The sequence below is a fragment of the Telmatherina bonti genome (assembly GCF_933228915.1).
Source record: "Telmatherina bonti genome assembly, chromosome: 20".
Taxonomy (NCBI): Eukaryota; Metazoa; Chordata; class Actinopteri; order Atheriniformes; family Telmatherinidae; genus Telmatherina; species Telmatherina bonti.
The window spans coordinates 32719272-32743235 of record NC_136618.1 but is presented as its reverse complement, the minus strand read 5'-3'; the positions used below and the strand labels follow the sequence as shown (position 1 = coordinate 32743235).

The 23964-nt window shown below is 45.7% G+C and overlaps 2 protein-coding genes across 7 annotated transcripts in view; one reads left to right on the top strand and one right to left on the bottom strand.

Moving 5' to 3' along the window:
* The window catches only part of rsu1 (Ras suppressor protein 1), a 33373-nt gene extending 25668 nt beyond the window's left edge, over positions 1-7705 (bottom strand). For 4 of the 6 annotated variants that reach the window (XR_013771737.1, XR_013771738.1, XR_013771739.1 and 1 more), the window contains exons 1-8: positions 7636-7705; positions 6855-6967; positions 5706-5756; positions 4033-4153; positions 3327-3445; positions 2946-3028; positions 2423-2537; positions 2142-2274 (exon numbers count right to left, since the gene is read on the bottom strand). Coding sequence is in view for 3 of the 6 variants with exons in the window: in XM_079259369.1 (XP_079115495.1) it covers positions 2142-2274; positions 2423-2537; positions 2946-3028; positions 3327-3445; positions 4033-4153; positions 5706-5756; positions 6855-6963 (731 nt within the window). In the remaining 3 variants the exon portion in view is untranslated. Of the gene's footprint in view, positions 1-2141; positions 2275-2422; positions 2538-2945; positions 3029-3326; positions 3446-4032; positions 4154-4820; positions 4943-5705; positions 5757-6854; positions 6968-7635 lie in introns of those variants that run through there. The other 2 variants (XM_079259370.1, XM_079259371.1) reach the window with 2 other exon arrangements.
* Positions 7706-9703: 1998 nt separating this feature from the next.
* On the top strand, positions 9704-22500 carry trdmt1 (tRNA aspartic acid methyltransferase 1). The gene is made up of 11 exons (XM_079260125.1): positions 9704-9790; positions 11779-11888; positions 12056-12132; positions 13374-13445; positions 13597-13662; positions 13974-14043; positions 14130-14213; positions 15622-15947; positions 17081-17138; positions 21068-21197; positions 21684-22500. The coding sequence occupies exons 1-11, from the start codon at positions 9727-9729 to the stop codon at positions 21782-21784; spliced, it is 1158 nt and encodes a 385-aa protein (XP_079116251.1). The 5' UTR covers positions 9704-9726; the 3' UTR covers positions 21785-22500.
* The last annotated feature ends 1464 nt before the right edge of the window (positions 22501-23964 follow it).

The window sequence follows — 23964 nt, the reverse complement described above, 5'->3', positions numbered from 1 at the left end:
AGAGGCGACGTGGAGAGGCGACGTGGAGAGGCGACGTGTAGAGGCGACGTGTAGAGGCGACGTGTAGAGGCGACGTGGAGACGCGACGTGGAGAGGCGACGTGTAGAGGCGACGTGGAGACGCGACGTGGAGACGCGACGTGGAGACGCGACGTGGAGACGCGACGTGGAGAGGCGACGTGGAGAGGCGACGTGTAGAGGCGACGTGGAGAGGCGACGTGTAGAGGCGACGTGGAGACGCGACGTGGAGAGGCGACGTGGAGAGGCGACGTGGAGAGGCGACGTGGAGACGCGACGTGGAGACGCGACGTGGAGACGCGACGTGGAGACGCGACGTGGAGACGCGACGTGGAGAGGCGACGTGGAGAGGCGACGTGGAGAGGCGACGTGGAGAGGCGACGTGGAGAGGCGACGTGGAGAGGCGACGTGGAGAGGCGACGTGGAGAGGCGACGTGGAGAGGCGACGTGGAGAGGCGACGTGGAGACGTGACGTGGAGAGGCGACGTGTAGAGGCGACGTGGAGAGGCGACGTGGAGAGGCGACGTGGAGAGGCGACGTGGAGAGGCGACGTGTAGAGGCGACGTGTAGAGGCGACGTGGAGAGGCGACGTGGAGAGGCGACGTGTAGACGCGACGTGGAGAGGCGACGTGGAGAGGCGACGTGTAGAGGCGACGTGGAGAGGCGACGTGGAGAGGCGACGTGGAGAGGCGACGTGGAGAGGCGACGTGGAGACGTGACGTGGAGAGGCGACGTGGAGACGTGACGTGGAGAGGCGACGTGTAGAGGCGACGTGGAGAGGCGACGTGGAGAGGCGACGTGGAGAGGCGACGTGGAGAGGCGACGTGTAGAGGCGACGTGTAGAGGCGACGTGGAGAGGCGACGTGGAGAGGCGACGTGTAGACGCGACGTGGAGACGCGACGGGTAGCGGCGACGTGTAGAGGCGACGTGGAGAGGCGACGTGGAGAGGCGACGTGGAGAGGCGACGTGGAGAGGTGACGTGGAGAGGCGACGTGGAGAGGCGACGTGGAGAGGCGACGTGGAGAGGCGACGTGGAGAGGCGACGTGGAGACGTGACGTGGAGAGGCGACGTGTAGAGGCGACGTGGAGAGGCGACGTGGAGAGGCGACGTGGAGAGGCGACGTGGAGAGGCGACGTGTAGAGGCGACGTGTAGAGGCGACGTGGAGAGGCGACGTGGAGAGGCGACGTGTAGACGCGACGTGGAGACGCGACGGGTAGCGGCGACGTGTAGAGGCGACGTGGAGAGGCGACGTGGAGAGGCGACGTGGAGAGGCGACGTGGAGAGGCGACGTGGAGAGGCGACGTGGAGAGGCGACGTGTAGAGGTGACGTGGAGACGTGACGTGGAGACGTGACGTGAGGCGTGACGTGAGGCGTGACATTTATAGAAACGTAACTCAGGGTTAAGGATGGGAGCAACGAACTAACGGGAGCGGTTTACAGAAATCATCTTAAATGGTCTGAATTTAATTGTATTTTAGTTGCTGGACATTAATGAGCTGAACAACACAAACATGTCAGATGTCAGACGTCCGCCTGAGAACCTCTGTTCAAGATGACAAAACGTTCGTCAGTGCCACAGTCTTTATAAAAAGTGTCTAAACAGGACCAGAAAACCCACATTCCCACCACTCTGTTATTATCATCACCTCTGATGAATGGAGAGTTGAGAAGAATCTCCCACCCAGTGGAACCATGGTATTAACTGGGAGATTAGCTGCAATTAGCTTATTTTTCTACAACAGGTCCAATCAACATCACACTGGTTCAACACAGTAAAACCAAGCCCCAACAGCAACAGGCAGCTTGAATCAAATGATCCACTTTATAAGAGCATAAACCCCAACGAGGCCCGGCCGGAGGCCCGACGGGCCCAAGTTGCAGACTAATACATGCCATCTGGTTTTAAGGAGACTAAAAACTTAACCATATAGAACCAAACCCGTCAATATGATACATCTATGTCCTTATGAACTACAACAGTAACCATGGTTACACCTCCTCTGTTTAGTTCTGGACGATGTCTGAGGGTACACCAGTTTGACCACCGATAAGCCAGAAAATAAAGGTTCATAAACCTAAAGAGATACATAAAAATGAAGAGATACAAGATTGGCACTTACTACTTATACGTCTCTGAACGAACATATTCGAAGACATGGGAGACGCCAACCTGGAACTGGTCTGCAATGGGAGTGACCCAGGGGTTGTTCTCCGCTTTGAACACCTGCTTCGGACCGGTCAGATCCAGATTACCTGCGGAGACAGAAACTGGACTGGACCAGCGATTCTTCCCAACAGCTGTCATGTCCGCTCCAGGACGGGACTCAGCCGAGTCTTTCCTCTGGACAAACATCCACTGTGGACTCTGCAGATCAGTGTGGACGTGTGTGGGGGTGAGTACCGAGTTCAGGAGGTAACACCGTCAGTCTGTTGCCCTGGATGTGAAGTTCCTTCAGCTGAGCCAAATCCCCGATCTCCTTGGGCAGCAGGGTCAGGTCATTATCTCTGAGACTCAGCTGGACAGGAGACACGGGGACAAAGTCCGGATCAGGATTGTATGATGGTTTTTACTCTGAGCTACCTGGTTGCCATGGTTACCTCCTTTCATCCTCACCAGTTAACATCATACAGGAAACCAGTCGGGATGAATGCGACCGGATGTCTTACATACATTTTATTTTCACATCAGCCGGCGTCTAACTCAGAGGTCCTGGAGGACTGGCGTCCTGCAGGTTTTCCTGCTGGAACTCACCTGATTCAGATCTAATGGATCCAACAGCTTCCTGTCCAGCTGTTCATTCATTTCAGCCAGGTGTGTTGGAGCAGGGAGACAACTAAAACCTGCAGGACACTGGCCTGAGGACCGGAGTTTGACACCTGTGGTCTAAGTGAGGCATCGTTCGTTTCTGTGTTGTTTAACTTACTATTTGTAGCTTGGTCAGCTTCCCTATGTCAGCAGGAAGGACCTCAAAGTCGTTGTCACTCAGGTACAGAGCGCGCAGAGTGGCTGCAACATAAACACCTGTCAGTGTGTCGCGGCTGGCGGTGGACAGATGACGGCGTTCAGCAACATTAAACATGAAGATAAGAACATCATCAGCCTTTAACAGTGAACATCCAGTCTGGGGTTCTTTAGATTTAGTTTTCCAGACTTCACACATCCCAGATTACGTAGAATCAGAGAGTCTGACATGCAAGTTAAACCTGTAAAACTACATGAGGAGAATCCTGGATTGATGGGGGAGTGTTTTGTGTGTGTGTGTGTGTGTGTGTGTGTGTGTGTGTGTGTGTGTGTGTGTACTAACTCAGGTAGAAGAAGTTTCCCGGCAGGGAGCTCTGGTTCAGGTTGTTGTAGGTCAGGTCCAGGACCTCCAGAGCCGGCAGAGACCCGAATCCTCTGGGCAAGGTGTTGAGCCGGTTCATACTGAAACCCACACACACACACACACACACACACACACACACACACACACACACACACACACACACACACACACACACACACACACACACACACACACACACACACACACACACTTTACTTCCTGATAATATTTCAGGTAAGCTTGGGATCATGTCTGACTTGGACCTGCAGCAGTGACCCCCCCTACACCAGAACTGTTAGATGTTTCCCTGCTGCGACACACCTGACTATTAACAAGCATCTCCGCTGAGTTCTGCACCAGTCTGCTGCCACTGATGTGAGTCAGGCGTGTTGCAGCAGGGCAACATGGACCGTCTGCAGGACTGGAGGTCTGGAGGATCCCCGACCTGCAGAACCTTTCTAGTCTCCCTTAGGCCGATGCAGATCCCCCAACAGAGCTGAGACTGTAGCGCTCTGACAACATATTCCTCCTCCAGCAGCAGCTGGACGGCTCCGAACGCGTTTCACCAGCAAACCGTCGTCAACACGTTTCCTCTGGAGTAGATTCTACCCAAAGATCAGAAAGCTGCTCTCTTTCCTCCCCCCCCCCCTTCATCATCATCATCATCATCATCATCACGACGTACCCCAGGTTGAGGTGCTTCAGCTTCTGCAGGCTGCTGATCTGAGTGGGAAGCTCCTCGATCTGGTTGTTGAACATGTTCAGGACCTCCAGGTTCTTCAGCTCCGAGATGTTGGCGGGAACGGCTGGAAGACACACGCAGGACGTCGGGGGGGGAAAACACGGCTTCAATACCCTGAAGCCGTGTTTTCCACCGCTGTGCCGTGGTGCGCGAGTGTGCTGCGAGAGATCGTCAGGTGTGCTCTGAGAAATGATCCAATTAGTCTGAAAAGCCGCTCTGCGTCCGTCCAAACAGGCCTGTGAAAGCTCCTAAAACTGTTTCTCTTTGTTTCTCTGATTTCTATTCACTTTGATAAGACGGACTTCAGATTATTTACATCGGCTTTACAACACAAACATTGTTGGTGTGTGTGCCCTGTGATTTTGTGAGTGAAAAAAGTGTACCTTGGCTTGAAAAAGGTCCAAAAACACCGTTCTAAACACACGCAGAGAAATAGACTCGTGTGTGTGTGTGTGTGTGTGTGTGTGTGTGTGTTTAAAACACATGATTTGCAATCCAACAACTAATTTGTGTGTAACTTTAAGTATTTGTGAATGTAAGTCCAAATGCACACACATACCTAGAAATGACAAAAAACATGATACACACACACACACACACACACATCATGAAAAAGCAAAAACATCAATATTTTACACACACACTTCTTTCATTAAACCTCATAAATCTAATAGTTGTGTGTTCAGACGTTTAAATCAGCCAAAACTGCATTTACACACACACACACACACCTTTCGTTATATCTCCGCGGTTCATCCACGTCAGACAAGAACTGGGAGAGAAAATCTTTCCCAGTGAAGCCGCTGCAGCTCCAGGTGATCCCAGTTTCCTGATCAAACTGGTCTGATCACACCAGGGTAAAACCATCTTCACACACACACCGTCGCCGACGACGACGCCGTCAGACAGAAACACACACCGTCGCCGTTGACGACGCCGTCACACAGAAACACACACCGTCACCGACGACGACGCCGTCAGACAGAAACACACACCGTCGCCGTTGACGACGCCGTCAGACAGAAACACACACTGTCGCCGTTGACGACGCCGTCAGACAGAAACACACACACACACCGTCGCCGTTGACGACGCCGTCAGACAGAAACACACACACACACCGTCGCCGATGACGACGCCGTCAGACAGAAACACACACACACACACCGTCGCCGTTGACGACGCCGTCAGACAGAAACACACACACACACACCGTCGCCGTTGACGACGCCGTCAGACAGAAACACACACACACACACACCGTCGCCGTTGACGACGCCGTCAGACAGAAACACACACACACACACCGTCGCCGTTGACGACGCCGTCAGACAGAAACTGGACCGCTCCGAGGAGACACAGATGTTTATAAACACAGCCAGCTGCTCCGGCAGGACTCCGTTCAGGAGACGTCGTCCTGAGAGGACCGTCTCTGGTTAGAGACGTCTCTAACCAGAGACGGTCCTCTCAGGACGACGTCTCCACATCTTCAGGGAAGACAACTGGTTGGAAGCTAGAAAATCCATCTCTGAACCTCTGAGGCGTCGCCTCCTGACTCACAGCTCCAGCTGTAACACACTCTTTCCCCGCAGGACGACACACGGGAAGCGACTTACCGGCCAGCTTGTTGTGGCTGAGGACCAACTGGGTGATGTGGGAGAGTGTGACTGAAACGACATAAACACAAAGCCAACAACAACGTGTCATAACTCTGTACTGAAGTCACTTTATTCTATTTTCACCATAAACATTCGTTCCTTACAGAACTCACTGATGTATTTCAGATAGTAAACAATGTGTGTTTCTATTTTTACCGGCTGCTGGGACACTAAATGTCTCCTGTAGGGAATAATAACGGATTATCGCATCTTATCTTATCTCAACAACACATTTTAAACTAGAGCAGCCATTACTACTGGAAGTTTAAACTGGCTTTAAACCAGTTTGTCAGTGGAGAAAAAGGTATAAAAAGGTAGATTTAAAGTGTCAGATTTGAGTTTTTTGCTTTATTTTACTTGATTTTTTATTTTACTAATGATTTGCTCGCTGTAATTCTGTGTTCAGGTGTTCATTTAAAAGTTAAAAATAATAAAAATAATTATTTTCTAAGAAGGAAATTAACAAAAATAAATCACAACTGGTTTAAAAATTGTTACCAGGAATCAAACCAGTCATAATTGCTACATTAGACTAAAATGTAAGCTAAATAAAGTTATTTGTTTAGTTTGGAACCTGTAATTCCAACCAGCTGTTCTCGTCTCTGTAGCAGAACGTTAAGATCGACTGGATCAAACGCAGCGCTAAGAGTTGGATCCTCCAACTCAATCTGTTGGTTTCCTTATAGAGGCTATTATCAACTGGCTTCATTATGTTTTATTTCTGTCTGTAAAGCGTCTTGAGATGGCGTTGCCGTGATTTGACGCTATATAAATAAAGTTGAATTGAACTGAGTTATCTGGCAGCTGAAAGAGTCGACTCTTCTAAGTGAACGAGTCAAAAGAACCAGATCTCTGAACAGGACTGAACTTCCCATCACTGCAGCCGAACTACAGCGCAGCTTTACAAGAGTCTGGATTTTATTTTATTTCTTCTTTAGTTAGTTTATCCTCACTGACTGATAAACTGGAGGAGAGTCCGGAAATCATCTGAAACGTCTGGCTGAACATGGAGTCGTTACAAACACGGATCATCTTCAAGGTTCTGCAGACCGGATCGCTGAAAACCTGCTGTAAACCCCCCCAAACAGAACCAGAACCTGGTCTTACAGAGTCCCGGGATGTCCAGCATGTTGGAGATGCTCCTGTCGCACAGGTCCACCTCCAGGAGGTTCTTGTCCCGACTCTCCTCCACGATCTTCTTCAGAGACTTGGACATGGTTCTGGAAGACAGCGAAGACCAGTTTCCTGCTTTCATCCAGCCTGTGTCGTCTTCTCACGACACAACAGGTGCTTGTGAAATATTTCCATCTCAAGTTGACTGCACGATTAAACTAAATCAATATATTAACTATAAAAGTCTATAAATCTTGCAGTAAATACCATTTTTATAGTTGATGTCTTCAAACATCTGGTTTGGTAAACATCCTGCTCTGTTTGTCTGGACATCTTGTTATTCTACTGATGCTGTGTCGTTAACATGCTTTTACAATTCATTCATTAACTAAAATATTAAATAATATTATATTCACATTATATCATATTCATAATTACATAAAATAATAATATTCACATCTTTATACAGTTTCTGAGTCAATGAGGTTATATGACCATACTGAACCATATCAATCTTGTACAGCAAACAAAACGTGTGCAACAAAATTCTCAACATTGAAAATTGCAAATAGGGGCTAAATATTTAGGATAAACAGGTTTACTGATGGTTTGATTTCATTATTGCTCATATTAACTAACCAGTGTGATACTAACTAGTTGCATAAATAATTAACTATTCCACGCTACAGAAAACAACCCAGTTTACTTAATTCGTCACATAAAATTCAGTTATTGCTTCACAATGCCTAGAAATGCAGTAATTTCATTCACTTACCAGAGAAAATGCATCAAAAACACCGAAAAGAAACTGCGGTCAATGGTGGACCGTGAACCACGTGACTTCCGCATTCCAGGCTCTCTATATAAGTCTATGGGAGTGTCGCCATAGACATAATACACATAGACATATTATATACATAGACATCATATACATAGACCCCGAGCTGACGTCTCATCGCGGCGCCATCTTGGATGGGTCTCCATGCGCCTCTAGTACGTTTATCTGTAAGGTGTAGGCCCAACCACAACAATAACTTCACACATTTTTACCTGATTTTTCTCACAGTTTGGTTCGTTACAAAAGGCAGAGATATTGTTATGATACACATCACTGTAAAACCTTAAAAACTACATGCTAAAATATTTTCATATACTATTTAACTAAGACATAAGGTAGCTACAATATAAATAAATGTATAAATTAATTTGTTACTAACATGTTTAGCTACAATATAAATAAATGTTTAAATGAATTTGATGCGAACATGTTTGATTGTTTATTGATGCATTTGGATTTATCTATCTATTTTTATCTGGTCAAATGAATTATTATTCAACCTCATGAAACACGATCTGCTTTCAGTATTTCGGCAGTTATTGCAACAGAATACAGGAATAGTTGCTGCTTTCTCTTGATTACGCTTGACTCTTTCTTTTAGTTACATTTATTAGTTTATCAATATAGAAAGTTTAACGAGGTCTGAAAATTAAGTATCAAAACTGTGCAATTCAGAAGTTACACAGAAAAACACACGGGGAGTGTTCCTGCATCCAAACGGTGATCCATTTCCAACAAGTCCTGGAAATGCTAAAACTCTCTCTCTCTCTCTCTCTCTCTCTCTCTCTCTCTCTCTCTCTCTCTCTCTCTCTCTATATATATATATATATATATATATATATGTATATATAGTTTTACCATGTAAAACTCTCTTTGTGAAGCATCAATATCATATTTTTCCATAAACACTTCACTCGAGTAAAATTTATCATTTGCATTGAGTAGATTATTCACTGTGTTAACATCATTTATAAACCAGTTATGTAGAAAAGTGTTTTGTTTGTGTTTAATATATACGCGTTGTTCCACAGAAAACAGTTTTGTGGGGAAATTATGTTGATTCTGCAGCAAGACTCGAAAGCGGAGACCCATTCAATATGGCGGAGACCCATCCAATATGGCGGCGACGCTGGTTCCCTCTCCAGCGCTCAGTGAGGCGTCTCTGTATATCTGATGTCTATGGTTTCACCACTCATTAGAGCACTCTGGTCTGGACCAAACCAACCGTAGGTCCGACTCGCAGACCTCATTCCATTTAAGGACATTTCCTTTTGCTGCGCGCGGCCGGGAAGGAGTCAGGAATGGAATCAGCGCGTGCAGCGACACCTCCTCATCATATTCCTCCATGTTTTACTTTTATTTCTTCATCATTTCTTCATTTAACCTGCGGAGCAGCAGGTTTCTCTGACCTGAAACACAGCCTCAGTAGTTTCTGATTCATCCGCCTGATAATAAAACAAAACAAAACAAAAAAAATAATAATTAAATAAATAAATGAATAAATAAATAAATAATTTTGTACAGTTCTGTAGAAGGTATTTTGTTTACTTTGTGATACTTCAGCTCTGGAGTTGTAGTAACTCCTCCGTGTTTTGTTTTCTGTTTGTTTGTATTTGCTTTGTTTCAAATGTCTCCATATAAATGAACCCAAACAGCCTGATATATTTATCCAGCTCTTGAATCTCTTAATAGTTTAAACTGTGTGCTGTCCGTTTGTCTATCCTTCTATCTCCATGTCTATGTATGTATCCATCCATCTATGTTATCTATCTATATCACATGTTTGAGCAATATGGACATATTCAACAGCACTCATACAAAATGAAAAAAAAAGTAAAATATATTGGTTGTTTCCGAGTTTTTGTGATATTATTTCAACCGCTAGATGGCGGTAAGGAACTGTGATCGACTCCTGGACGGTCTGAAAGCGTGGCGGGGCGGACAGGAGGCAGTAGAAGAAGAAGAACTACAACTACACGAAGAGACAGTAGAAGAAGAAGCAGAGGCGGAAACAGGTTCGCTTCTGTGATGGATCCTGTTCGGATTCTGGAGTTATACAGCGGTATCGGAGGGATGCATTATGCTTTAAAAGGTAAGTCTGGACTGATACCGACCCGGAATCGGATTTTGTTTCCGCAGCATTGTATATGTCAACCCAGAAACTAACCAAAGATGGAATGTTTGGTAGACTGGTTCCACTCATACAGAACAGGTTCGGTCCAGACATGTAGACTGGTTCCGCTCATACAGAACCACCATTAAGGAACCGGTCCGGTCCAGACATGTAGACTGGTTCCGCTCATACAGAACCACCATTTAGGAACCGGTCCGGTCCAGACATGTAGACTGGTTCCGCTCATACAGAAGTTCCATTTATGGACCGGTTCGGTCCAGACATGTGGTGTGAACTGGTTCTGGACAGGTAGCTGGCCGTCTGAAACCTGCTGCTGTAATAAACTTCTTTCCTCAGTGGAAATAAGAGAAAAGCATCATTAAAGTGATGATTGTTTACATTTCATTCCTCCAGATGTTCACACATCCATGACCTCATCACCGGCTGAAGTCTGATGTCATGTAAAGTTCGGGTTATTGTGACGTCATGTAAAGTTCGGGTTCTTCCGACGTCATGTAAAGTTCGGGTTCTTCCGACGTCATGTAAAGTTCGGGTTATTCCGACGCCATGTAAAGTTTGGGTTATTCCGACGCCATGTAAAGTTTGGGTTATTCCGACGTCATGTAAAGTTTGGGTTATTCCGACGTCATGTAAAGTTCGGGTTATTCCGACGCCATGTAAAGTTTGGGTTATTCCGACGCCATGTAAAGTTTGGGTTATTCCGACGTCATGTAAAGTTTGGGTTATTCCGACATCATGTAAAGTTCGGGTTATCGTGACGTCATGTAAAGTTCGGGTTATTCCGACGTCATGTAAAGTTCGGGTTATTCCGACGTCATGCAAAGCTCGGGTTATTCCGACGTCATGCAAAGCTCGGGTTATTCCGACGTCATGCAAAGCTCGGGTTATTCCGACGTCATGCAAAGCTCGGGTTATTCCGACGTCATGCAAAGCTCGGGTTATTCCGACGTCATGCAAAGCTCGGGTTATTCCGACGCCATGTAAAGTTTGGGTTATTCCGACGTCACGTAAAGTTTGGGTTATTCCGACGTCACGTAAAGTTTGGGTTATTCCGACATCATGTAAAGTTCGGGTTATCGTGACGTCATGTAAAGTTCGGGTTATTCCAACGTCATGTAAAGTTCGGGTTATTCCGACGTCATGCAAAGCTCGGGTTATTCCGACGTCATGCAAAGCTCGGGTTATTCCGATGTCATGCAAAGTTCGGATTATTCCGACATCATGTAAAGTTCGGGTTATTCCGACATCATGTAAAGTTCGGGTTATTCCGACATCATGTAAAGTTTGGGTTATTCCGACGTCATGTAAAGTTCGGGTTATTCCGACGTCATGCAAAGCTCGGGTTATTCCGACGTCATGCAAAGCTCGGGTTATTCCGACGTCATGCAAAGCTCGGGTTATTCCGACGTCATGCAAAGCTCGGGTTATTCCGACGTCATGCAAAGTTCGGATTATTCCGACGTCATGCAAAATTCAGATTATTCCGACGTAAACATGAAATACATCAGTGTTTGTCCAGTTAGGTGGATTTAAAAGTCCGAAATGAAAGTTGCGTCACGCAGAAACATTTCGTGTTTAAGACCATCCATTGTGGGAAACTGGAGTCTCTCCCAGCAGTTTCCAGGTGAGAAGCAGTCACACCTGGACAGGTTCCAGTTCATCGCAACCACACGGGAACATTTACAGATAAAACCACTTAAGTCCAGACATGTGGAAGCAAACATGGTGGAGGTTCTGGTCTCAGTCGGCTGCTCTGCAGCTCGTGCAGAACCAGTCTGCTGAATGTCATCCGTAGTTAATTGTAGTTAATTAATCCGTAGTTAATGATCCGTGAAGTGTGGGAACCACCTGCTGGTCCAGTTTTCATACCCCTACATTATGCCCCGTATTGGAACCAGTTCATTCTGACACCTTTACCTGCCCCTAACTGGTCTCCTCTCCTCCAGAGTGTGGCGTACCTGCCGAGGTAGTGGCTGCTATCGACATCAACACCACCGCTAACCAAATCTACAAGCACAATTTCCCAGAGACCCCCCTCTGGAACAAGACCATCGAGGTTGGTGGCAGATGGTCTGTCAGTGTCTGTAAACTGGTTTCCCACTAGAAATATTTCTGAAAGAGGTTTTAGTGGTTTTATATCTGTTGTCTGTCCAACATCAACATGTCCGTGATCCAGGTGATCTGGACCAGGAATGAAGCCTGTGTTTGTTTGGTTTCTTTTAGGGGATAACGCTCGACGACTTCAATAAGTTATCGTTTGACATGATAACGATGAGCCCGCCCTGCCAGCCGTTCACCAGGTGGGTTCGATATGGTTCCATTTGCTGTGTGAGTGGGCGGGACCAGAGAGGCGTGGGGAGCAGAGCGAACGCTTTGGGGAAGTTTGCAATAACCCCCGGCTGCCGCCTGGTGAACGGGGCGGGGTTGGATGTCAAATGGGCATAGTTAGACGGCCAACGGGTGTTAAACTTGTTCCATCCTCCACGACAGGGCTGCAAGAACAAGAAAAAACTTCTTTTTCATCAGGTCCATCCATCCTCCAGGAGAAGCAGGTCTGCAGCGGGGAGGGATCAATGCGGGGGGGCGATGTCTGCTTTATGTGCAATGAACCCGGTTATTACCTCCACCAAGGAGGTCATGTTTTTCCCGCCGTCTTTGTGCTCAAGATAACTTAAAAGGTTACAGACGTATTTTTATAAAAATATCAAGAGTTGTTGGAAATGTGAAAATGAAGAAGGGATTAAATTCTGGTGGTGATCAGGATCGCCGTTTGGATCCAGGAATGTTTTAAAGGATTCTTTAACATTGTGCTTGGCGGTGGTTTCTGCTCCCTGAGTTTCTAGTTTCAATTTTAACGAGCAGCTTCGTCCGCGGCGGGGCGGGTCGTTCCCGCGGCGGGGCGGGTCGAGCACGCTGCTGGGTCCAAGTGTTTTAATACCACATGTAAAAATGTTGATACTTTCTCACCACCTCCATCAGCTGTTTTACCAAAACAATCCGTTTTACCTGCAGCAGTAAAAACGCGGAAGCAGCAACTCCGCTTCCTGCTTTCTCCGTGTTAACCACGCCCACCTCAAATGTCCGACCAATCACACGATACTTCTCGGAGCCCCGCAAGAAAAAAGTTCTGCAGCCCGATGTGTCGAGAACTGTCTTCAAACGCGTCCGCGAGAACAAAATGACGTCATTTTCTTCCCGGAGCCTCGAGAACAGAAAGAAAGTTCTGGCTTCTCGTGGAGGATGGAACGAGCTTGAATGTGGTTTCTGTACCAGTTCACAGCAGCAGGGGGAGCAGCGGCATCGTTCAGCTTTTACTGGTTCGTTCTGGAGATAAAACGCTTTCAGACACATTTAGAGAATGATGAAAACTCCCGCGGATTCTCCAGATCTGTGTTTTCCTGGTTTTACTGGACCAGTAGAGGCTGAGGTGGGACACTTCCCACTTCAGTCTTTGGAAGGTCGGGGGTTCCAATCCCACCGGTCTAGCGGACAGAGAGGCTGTAGGCATTGCTTATTATTCTCCATGTTTGGTTGCGTACAGGATCGGGCTTCAGGGCGACGTCTCCGATAGCAGAACGAAGAGCTTCCTCTACATCCTGGACATTTTACCCAGGTAAACATCCAAACACAGCTTCCTGCTTCCAGTCAGCCCAGATAAAACCTGATGGTCATGTGAGGAGGGAGGGTTTTCCTGTAAACACATCTGAGTGTGAGAGCTGGATTCATCCTGTCATCTTTTCCTCCCCACTGCATCATGTGACCAGACTGCACAAACCTCCTCGTTTTATCCTGCTGGAGAACGTCAAAGGTTTCGAGACGTCTTCTGCCAGGTAATGATGATGATGAGTCTGTCTGTACAGAATCAGTTCTGTCTGTACAAGCCGGTGTGAATAACTGAGTTATAAAACCAGGTGGTGTTTTAGATAAACATCAATAAACAACGAACGCAACACAGCTGCTGTGTTCGTATGTCTGCAGGTAGATCAGGTCATAGTTGGATCATTTCAGTGGAACATTTTGCTCCACGTTGCAGAAGAAGAAACTAAACAGAAAAGGTCTTTGAGGCTTTAAGTCGGCGAGTTGCAGAACAAACAGCAGGGTGTGAAATGTGGAGTTATTTCTGGTCCCTCCTTCCCTGCAGGCAGCGTTTGGTGAAGACTCTGACGGACTGTAGATACGCTTTCTGGGAGGTCATGGTCTCACCCACTTCTGTAAGACACTTCCTGTTTTACTTCTTTTATTGATCACATCTGACTGTAGATGTTCAGCTTGTATCGCTGTCACGTTTATCGTTTAGGTCGGAATTCCAAACTCCAGACTGCGGTACTTCCTGTTGGCTCGGAGTCCCACAGGAGACTCAGACGTCCAGATAAATTCACTGGTTTGTGGACAAAAATCATGAATGACTCCAGTTTCAGCCTGTAGATTTTATCTTTTCTTTTCTATTCTTGTCTTTCATTTTATTTTCCTTTAGTCTTTTCTTTGTCTTGTCATTTATTTTATTTTATTTTATTTTATTCTTGTCTTTTCTGGTCTGGTCTGGTCCATAAACAAAAACCTAAATAATCCCATAAAACCTTTTAGTTCAAACTCATCATAGTCCAGGTTCCACTTTCAGCCCAGCCTGGTCTCCAGCTGGTCTCTACATCTAAAAGTGATGGTAAATGTACATACATGTACATTTGCACATGTGTGTAGTTATTCTGACCACTAGAAACGATGTCTAACACGTCTTCCTGACTTGGAAATGTTTTATTTACACAGAAAACATGAAACCTCAGAGATTACAGTTACTTTTATTCAGATATGAAAGTAAATGTCTTTTGTGTTATTTTCTTATTTTCATAATTCATCTCGAGGGCCAGATTGGAGCCTCAGTGGGTTGAAATGATGGGATTTGTCCGATGGCTGGAAAACCCAGCTCACCTCTAAAACTGCCATAATCCCGTTGACATGGGTCATGAAGATAAAACTTCTTAGCTTTTAGGGGTTTGACACAATTGCAGGTTATATTCTAAGAATAATCCCCTAAAATCCCTCCACTCTAAATCTGGCACAAAATATTCTTCTGAACTTTTCTCAGACAAGTGAATTTTCCCCGTAAATACACAATTTATACACCAACACAGAGAAGTTTCTCTCTCTTCTGCTTATGGCGAGTGGTTCTCAAGTAGTTCTACAATTTACATAGAAGTTTGTAGAATGATTTAAAAAAAAGACCCATCTGTGTTGGGAAGAGCTTTCTGGTGTTGACAGTTCCAGAAGCTTTTTGGTGCAAAGTTTTGATTGCAAATTGCTTGGTTGTGTAAGTTCTTTCAGCTTCCATTCATTCATGAGCTCTGATTCCAGCAGGTACAGAAACTCTGTCGCCTTAGCAACGTTAACAAGCAGGCCCTGTTGTCATAGCAACGTTAACAAGCAGGCCCTGTTGTCATGGCAACGTTAACAAGCAGGCCCTGTTGTCATAGCAACGTTAACAGCAGGCCAGGAGCAGGTGTGTGTGTAAGATTAGAATGACACACACACCTTCCAGATACGGAGATATATAAACTGGGCCCCAGTTCAGGTTCTGTCTCCGTGTGACCGATGCCAAACATGAAAACTGTAACCAGGAGTTCGGCAGAGGAGATGTTCAGCACCGTTAGATTAGATTGCATTGCTTAGCTCAGATCATACCAGTATAACCAGTACATCTGGTTTCAGACTTTTACATGAAAAACACCAGAAGAAGAGGATAAATCTGGACTTATGTACGTTTGTAAAGCCTCTGACAGAGTTTCTTGTCTTAGATTTTGGACACCTTCCCTCCCCCAGCGGAGGGCGCCACCCCCCAGCAGGCCTCAGTCCTGAGTCCTACCTGCACGAGTTCTGGTCAGACTGGGGAGGAAGTGCACGGCGGCCACTTCCTGTACAAGCGTGAGACGGTAACAGAAGTTGAGAGGAAGCTGGTGCAGAACAACAACCCTTCAGTCAGGCCGATCCGGGACTTCCTGGAGCCGCAGAAGGATGGAAACATGGAGCCGTATCTCCTCGGCCCTAAAACTCTGCTCCGCTACGCTGCAGTCCTGGACATCGTTCAGCCAGACTGCAGGAGGTCCGTCTGCTTCACCAAAGGGTCAGTTCAGGAACTCCACCAGTGAGGTGGAAGATTCATCATATTTTCTGAGACGTATCCATGGAAACTAGGGCTGCTCAATTATGACAAAAGTTATAATCACTATTATTTTGACTGAAACTGAGATCTCGATTATTTAACACAACTATCCAGTATTTATAAACAACGCTGCGCGTCGTGGTGTTCTAGACTCCGTGTCGTGCATTATAACCGTCTGATGGACGGTTCTGAGTTGTTTAATCTGCTTTTACCGCTTATATAGGAACTATTTTATGTTGGCCTGGATGTACGTTTTATACCAAACAACCGCTGTCAGGCTGCAGCGTGTTTCTCTCATTCACCTGTTAAAAGACGGCTGATCTGAGCCAGCTGGTTAACGCGTTGCTATGGTAACGCCCTGTAACGGAGGGATATTACAGTGTTTAACTGGCCGAACTATGTATAGGAAAATAATGCAGCCAGTTGTCACTGACAATGGTATAAAGTATGTTTAGGTGAACTTCCACAACCTACTGCAGTTATTCTACATTGACCTGCAGCCGGAGCCGACTGAGACTGGCCGCCTGGGAGTGCTTTAGGACGGGAGAGGCTCCCGCTGCTCCTTCCTTACAGTAACTGCAGAACAATATGTGCCTTCAAGTCAGTCGCCAAAAACACCAGAAAAGTCTCTAATAACTCCAGTAAAAGCTGCTAGATTTGTCGCTAGTTGCTTTTAACAAAAAAGTCGGCAGATTTAGCGAGAAAGTCTCCAAGTTGGCAACAGTGTCTGAATGAAAGCAAAGCGGCTGTGGGAGGAGTTTACAGCACAGCGCTGCAACGCCAGAGACGCTCGATTAGCAGCTGAAGACAGCAGGAGAGGAAACTGCAGAGAGGAAAATAATCACACCCTTTTATTTTTATCATCGTTGGAAACCCAGATCGTACTGAGATTAAAATCTGATTAATCACCCAGCCGTAATGGAAATGGATTGTTTTCCTCCCGAACGTGTTTACTGACGCTGAATGTTTTCTATCTGAATATTCTGACATGTTTCCTGTCGCCATGGCAATGTAAACACGATGGACTGAAAATAAAGCTGTCGCAGCATTTGTCTGATTAAACCTGCTCCTGACATCCTGTGTTGTATCCACAGCTACGGGAGGTATGTAGAGGGAACTGGTTCCGTGCTCCAGGGCTGCATGGAGACTCAGGTGGGTGCTACCAGACCAGACCCAGACAGACTATTTAACACTAAACTTGTTGTCCTTGTTGTTCCACTCTAACTTATACTGTTTATGTTTTTAAAGGTTATTCATTCTTTTTAAACAAGTTTAAAAGCATTAATAATTACTTAATTATATGTTCCCTTGTTAATTGTTTTTTTTTTTCTTGGTATGTTTTATCTACTTATGCACAGCACTTTGTTTCAATAACCCCCGGCTGCAGCCTGGGGAATGGGGCGGGGCTGGATATTGGGCGGAGTTGGATGCCAAATGGGCGTGGTTAGACAGGCAATGGGCGTTCGGGTTAGGGTTAGAAATGTCCACCAGTCAAAATGTTGGTGGCCTTATTCTCCAGTCTGCAGCCAAGACCCTCTCCTTTGTTTCAGCTGTGGTTGTTTTAAAGGGTTTTAGAAATAAAAGTAGAGTACCACAGCTGAGTAAAATCACATAAAATAACCGGCTTTTCACCCATCTAGCCATCTATGCTCCAGGCATGATTAAACTGTGAGAGTCCTGCCTTCTGGCCGGAGCTTCGGAGGCATCTGAGGATCAGGAAGTGTTTCTTCTTGTTTCCTCTGCTACGTTTGTACTGTATAAAGTCCAGTGTTTCTCCACCCGGGTCCTCAGGAGCCTCTGCCCTGCATGGTTTAGGTACTTTAACACCTGGATGAAGGGAACGCCTCTTTAACATGTTGCAACAAACCTGATGAAAAAGTTAATTCATCTGAATCATGTTTATTGGGGAAGGATGGGGATTCCCAGCTCCAGTCCTCGAGGGCCACAGTCCTGCAGGTTTTCCATGCATCCCTGCTCCAACACAGCTGACGCAAATAAATGAGTCATTATGCCGACCAAAGGCTGTATGTCTATAAATGGCTCATTCTGATCACCCAGTTAGTAAAGCGTGTCAGATCATCAATAATCCTTCATTAGGGCTTCTGGAATGAAGGGTTGGAGGACAGTGTGGTGATGTTTTCACAAAATGTCAATGGAGCCACTCACTCTCATGGTCACACTCTTGATCTGGTTCTAACATCTGGTATTGAGACTGATAAGCTCAAAGTATTTCCTCAAAACCCTGTCTTGTCCGATCACTTCTTGTTAACCTTTGAATTCACTTTATTTGATTACTCACTGACCAAAAATAAATTCTACTATAGTAGATGTTTATCAGACAATAATATTACAAAATTTAAACAATCAGTTGAATCAATTTTTTCACATCTACCATGTGTTAGCATGACTGAGAGTCCCCCTTTAAGCCTTACTCCTGCTCAGATTGATCAACATGCTGATACTATAACAGCTTCAATGCGTACAACCTTGGATAATGTTGCTCCCCTAAAGAAGAAGAAATTAGGTAAGATTATGAAGGCTCCCTGGTTTAATTCCCAGCTTCGAGCTCTAAAACAGGCATCAAGGCGTTTGGAAAACAGATGGCGTTCATCAGGACTAGAGGAGTCTCGCTTAACCTGGAAAGAAAGTTTAATCGTATACAAAAAAGCCTTACGTACGGCAAGAACAGCTTATTATTCATCATTGATAGAGGAAAACAAAAACAACCCTCGGTTTCTTTTCAGCACTGTAGCCAGGCTTACTAGGAGCCGGAGAGCTGTGGAGCCATGTATTCCTTTCTCACTTAGCTGTGATGATTTCATGTATTTTTTCAGGAATAAAATTGACACTATTAGAGATCAAATTCACAATACTCTTCCTTCTACCTATAATGTTGAGCCTGTTGTGGTCTCCGAAGCATCCTTAGAACCAGGATCTGACTTGTGTCTAAATAGTTTCTGTCCTGTCCAACCCTCTGAATTAACTAAAATAATAGCTTCATCTAAACCATCCACCTGTATCTTAGACCCTCTCCCAACGAGCCTCTTTAAGGACATTTTCCCTTTAATTAATACATCACTACTAAATCTTATCAATATGTCTTTAGTGACAGGATATGTACCACAATCATTTAAAACTGCTGTAATCAAGCCTTTACTTAAAAAGCAATCTCTGGATCCAGAGGTGATAGCAAATTATAGACCTATATCTAACCTCCCGTTTATGTCCAAAATTCTGGAGAAAATAGTTTCAGCTCAGCTACATGCCCACCTGAGCAGAAATAATTTATGCGAGGAGTTTCAGTCAGGATTTAGAGCTCATCATAGCACTGAGACAGCATTGGTGAAAGTTACTAATGACCTTCTTATGGCCTCAGACAAAGGACTTGTGTCCGTACTTATCTTGCTTGATCTTAGTGCTGCATTTGATACAGTCGGTCATAACATTCTGTTACAAAGACTAGAACAGGTGGTTGGAATTACAGGTACAGCGTTAAGATGGTTTAAATCATATTTATCTGATAGACTTCAGTTTGTTCATGTAAATGACAAGTCCTCCTCCCAAACTACAGTAAGTCATGGAGTTCCTCAAGGTTCTGTACTTGGACCAATACTCTTCACGCTATATATGCTCCCTTTAGGCAAAATTATTAGACAGCATGGAATAAACTTTCATTGTTATGCAGATGATACTCAACTATACTTATCCTTTAAACCAGATGAAACAAATCAGCCCAATAGGCTACAAAACTGTCTCATAGACATAAAGACTTGGATGTCTAGAAATTTCCTCCTCTTAAACTCAGATAAGACTGAAGTAATTCTCGTTGGATCTGAAAAACTCAGAGCTAAATTTTCCAGTTTTGTAATGAACCTGGATGGCATTACTTTAGCTTCCAGTGCTACAGTGAGAAACCTTGGAGTAATATTTGACCCTGACCTGTCCTTTGGCCCACATATCAAGCAGGTTACTAAAACAGCCTTCTTTCATTTACGTAATATAGCCAAAATTAGGGACATTCTGTCTCAGAGTGATGCAGAAAAACTGGTTCACGCTTTTGTTACTTCGAGACTAGATTACTGTAACTCTCTATTACTGGGCTGTCCTAAATATGCCCTGAAAAGCCTTCAGCTGATCCAGAATTCTGCAGCCAGAGTCCTGACCAGAACTAGCATGAGAGATCATATTTCTCCAGTTTTAGCCTCTCTTCATTGGCTGCCTGTTGAATCTAGAATAGAATTTAAAATCCTTCTCCTTACATATAAAGCCCTCCACAACCAGGCACCACTATATATCAAAGACCTCATTGTTCCTTATATACCAAGCAGAGTACTTCATTCACAGACTGCAGGCTTACTTGTGGTTCCTAGAGTCTCAAAGAGCCGAGCAGGAGGCAGAGCCTTTGGTTATCAGGCCCCTCTCTTATGGAATAAGCTCCCAGTTAGTGTTAGGGAAGCAGACACCCTCCCCACCTTTAAGACTAGGCTGAAGACTTATCTTTTTGATAAGTCCTATAGCTAGGGATGGTTAACATCCCTTAGTTATGCTGCTATAGGTTTAGACTGCTGAGGGACATTTCCTGATACACTGAGCTTCTTTCTTTTTCTCTTTATCTCTTTCTTTTACCCCCCCCCCCCCCCCCCCCCCCAATAACAGTGTTGCATCATTAACATGTATGTCTCCTGTCTCAGCAGGTCTCCCTGGCCGGGAGTCGCAGTTCCTGTTGTCTGTTGTCTTTCTGTCCTCTTCCCCCCACACAGCAGAGGCAGATGGCTGCCTGTCCTGAGCCGGGTTCTGCCGGAGGTTTCCTTCCTGTTAAAAGGGAGTTTTTTCCTTCCCACTGTCGCCAGTGTGCTTGCTCAGGATGGGAGATTGAGTTAGACTCAACTCAATCTGTTGGTTTCCTTATATAGGCTGTTATGAATTGGCCTTCATTATGTTTTCCCCTCTGTCTGTAAACCGTCTTGAGATGGCATTGCCGTGATTTGACGCTATATAAATAAAGTTGAATTGAATTGAATTGAATGTGGAGGAAAGCAGGATCCAGGTGGCTGAACCTGTTTTCTATTTGTGTTTACCAGATGGATGGTGTGTTTTTGGGTCTGGACCAGTTATCAGAAGAGGAAAAACTCCAGCGGCTGTTGAAACTAAAGCTCCGTTATTTTACTCCCAGAGAAGTAGCAAACCTCATGGGCTTCCCTCACAGTTTCTGTAAGTCCAACCAGTTTACCTTCACACCTCCAGTCCACATGTCTGTGTCCAACCAGTTTACCTTCACACCTCCAGTCCACATGTCTGTGTCCAACCAGTTTACCTTCACACCTCCAGTCCACATGTCTATGTCCAACCAGTTTATCTTCACACTTCCAGTCCACATGTCTGTCTACACAGAAGTCTTCCTTTCCTACAAAAATATAATATTTTACTGTTTTAGATCTAGCTACATCACTGAGATCTAGCTACGTCTCCTAGATCTAGCTTTAGGACTAAAACTACATGTTCAATTTCTCCAAGAACACTTTCCCTCAATCATTATCATTATCCATCCGTTATACATCCAATCATCACCATATCTTCCATCCATCTCTCTATTCATGGATTGATTGTCTCATTCCTCGGTCTTTACCAGTTATTGATCCTGATGGATTATTCCGTTCCTCAGTCTTTAACTTCTCATCTCCTTTTCTGTCTTTTCAGCGTTTCCACAACACATTTCTACCATCCAGAAGTACAGAGTTTTAGGAAATAGTCTCAATGTGGTGGTGGTGTCCAAACTTCTTCAGCTGCTGCTGTCCTGACACTACCCAGATGTCCTGACGCCACCCAGATGTCCTGATTCCACCCAGGTCTCCTAACCCCACCCAGGTCTCCTGACGCCACCCAGGTCTCCTAACCCCACCCAGGTCTCCTGACTCCACCCAGGTCTCCTAACCCCACCCAGGTCTCCTGACACCACCCAGGTCTCCTGACGCCACCCAGGTCTCCTGACGCCACCCAGGTCTCCTGACCCCACCCAGGTGTCCTGACCCCACCCAGGTGTCCTGACCCCACCCAGGTGTCCTGACCCCACCCAGGTCTCCTGACGCCACCCAGGTCTCCTAACCCCACCCAGGTGTCCTGACCCCACCCAGGTGTCCTGACCCCACCCAGGTGTCCTGACCCCAGCCAGGTCTCCTGACTCCACCCAGGTCTCCTAACCCCACCCAGGTGTCCTGACCCCACCCAGGTGTCCTGACCCCACCCAGGTCTCCTAACGCCACCCAGATGTCCTGACTCCACCCAGGTCTCCTAACCCCACCCAGGTGTCCTGACTCCACCCAGGTGTCCTGACTCCACCCAGGTGTCCTGACCCCACCCAGGTGTCCTGACCCCACCCAGGTCTCCTGACCCCACCCAGGTCTCCTGACTCCATCCTCCAGGAGGACATCATCGGACTGCAGTGGGGGTGGGGGGGTGGTCTCTGTCCTCTGGAAGGCTTTATGACGTCTTCAGAACATTTCTGGATGAATGAGAGACAAAACCCTGAAAATAAGTTTCTATTTCTTATTATTTTGTAAGTGTGAGCATAAAGATGAAGTTTTTCTACTTTTCTGTCTGTCATCATGGTTACACGCCTGCAGTCAGACATTCTGGTTCAGACGAGGTCTTCATCCTTCACTGAGAACAAACATGAACACGTTTCAGTTCAATCCAATTCAACTTTATTTATATAGCGTCAAATCACGGCAATGCCATCTCAAGACGGTTTACAGACAGAGGGGAAAACATAACGAAGGCCAATTCATAACAGCCTATATAAGGAAACCAACAGATTGAGTTGAGTCTAACTCAATCTCCCATCCTGAGCAAGCACACTGGCAACAGTGGGAAGGAAAAAACTCCCTTTTAACAGGAAGGAAACCTCCGGCAGAACCCGGCTCAAGGACAGGCAGCCATCTGCCTCTGCTGTGTGGGGGGAAGAGGACAGAAAGACAACAGACAACAGGAACTGCTACTCCCGGCCAGGGAGACCTGCTGAGACAGGAGACATGCATGTTAATGATGCAACACTGTTATGGGGGGGGGGGGGGGGGGGGGGGGTAAAAGAAAGAGATAAAGAGAAAAAGAAAGAAGCTCAGTGTATCAGGAAATGTCCCTCAGCAGTCTAAACCTATAGCAGCATAACTAAGGGATGTTAACCATCCCTAGCTATAGGACTTATCAAAAAGATAAGTCTTCAGCCTAGTCTTAAAGGTGGGGAGGGTGTCTGCTTCCCTAACACTAACTGGGAGCTTATTCCATAAGAGAGGGGCCTGATAACCAAAGGCTCTGCCTCCTGCTCGGCTCTTTGAGACTCTAGGAACCACAAGTAAGCCTGCAGTCTGCGAACGAAGTACTCTGCTTGGTATATAAGGAACTATGAGGTCTTTGATATATAGTGGTGCCTGGTTGTGGAGGGCTTTATATGTAAGGAGAAGGATTTTAAATTCTATTCTAGATTCAACAGGCAGCCAATGAAGAGAGGCTAAAACTGGAGAAATATGATCTTTCCTGCTGGTTCTGGTCAGGACTCTGGCTACAGAATTCTGGATCAGCTGAAGGCTTTTCAGGGCATATTTAGGACAGCCCAGTAATAGAGAGTTACAGTAATCTAGTCTCGAAGTAACAAAAGCGTGAACCAGTTTTTCTGCATCACTCCGAGACAGAATGTCCCTAATTTTGGCTATATTACGTAAATGAAAGAAGGCTGTTTTAGTAACCTGCTTAATATGTGGGCCAAAGGACAGGTCAGGGTCAAATATTACTCCAAGGTTTCTCACTGTAGCACTGGAAGCTAAAGTAATGACATCCAGGTTCATTAGAAAACCGGAAAATTTAGCTCTGAGTTTTTCAGATCCAACGAGAATTACTTCAGTCTTATCTGAGTTTAAGAGGAGGAAATTTCTAGACATCCAAGTCTTTATGTCTATGAGACAGTTTTGTAGCCTATTGGGCTGAT

What these genes read in the sequence shown, in the direction of transcription:
- trdmt1 (XM_079260125.1), top strand. Translation starts at nt 9,727, where the DNA reads ATGGATCCTGTTCGGATTCTGGAGTTATACAGCGGTATCGGAGGGATG. An exon ending in GATGCATTATGCTTTAAAAG is followed by an intron (nt 9,791 to 11,778) that starts GTAAGTCTGGAC and finishes CCTCTCCTCCAG; the next exon opens with AGTGTGGCGTACCTGCCGAG. An exon ending in ACGTCCAGATAAATTCACTG is followed by an intron (nt 14,214 to 15,621) that starts GTTTGTGGACAA and finishes TTCTTGTCTTAG; the next exon opens with ATTTTGGACACCTTCCCTCC.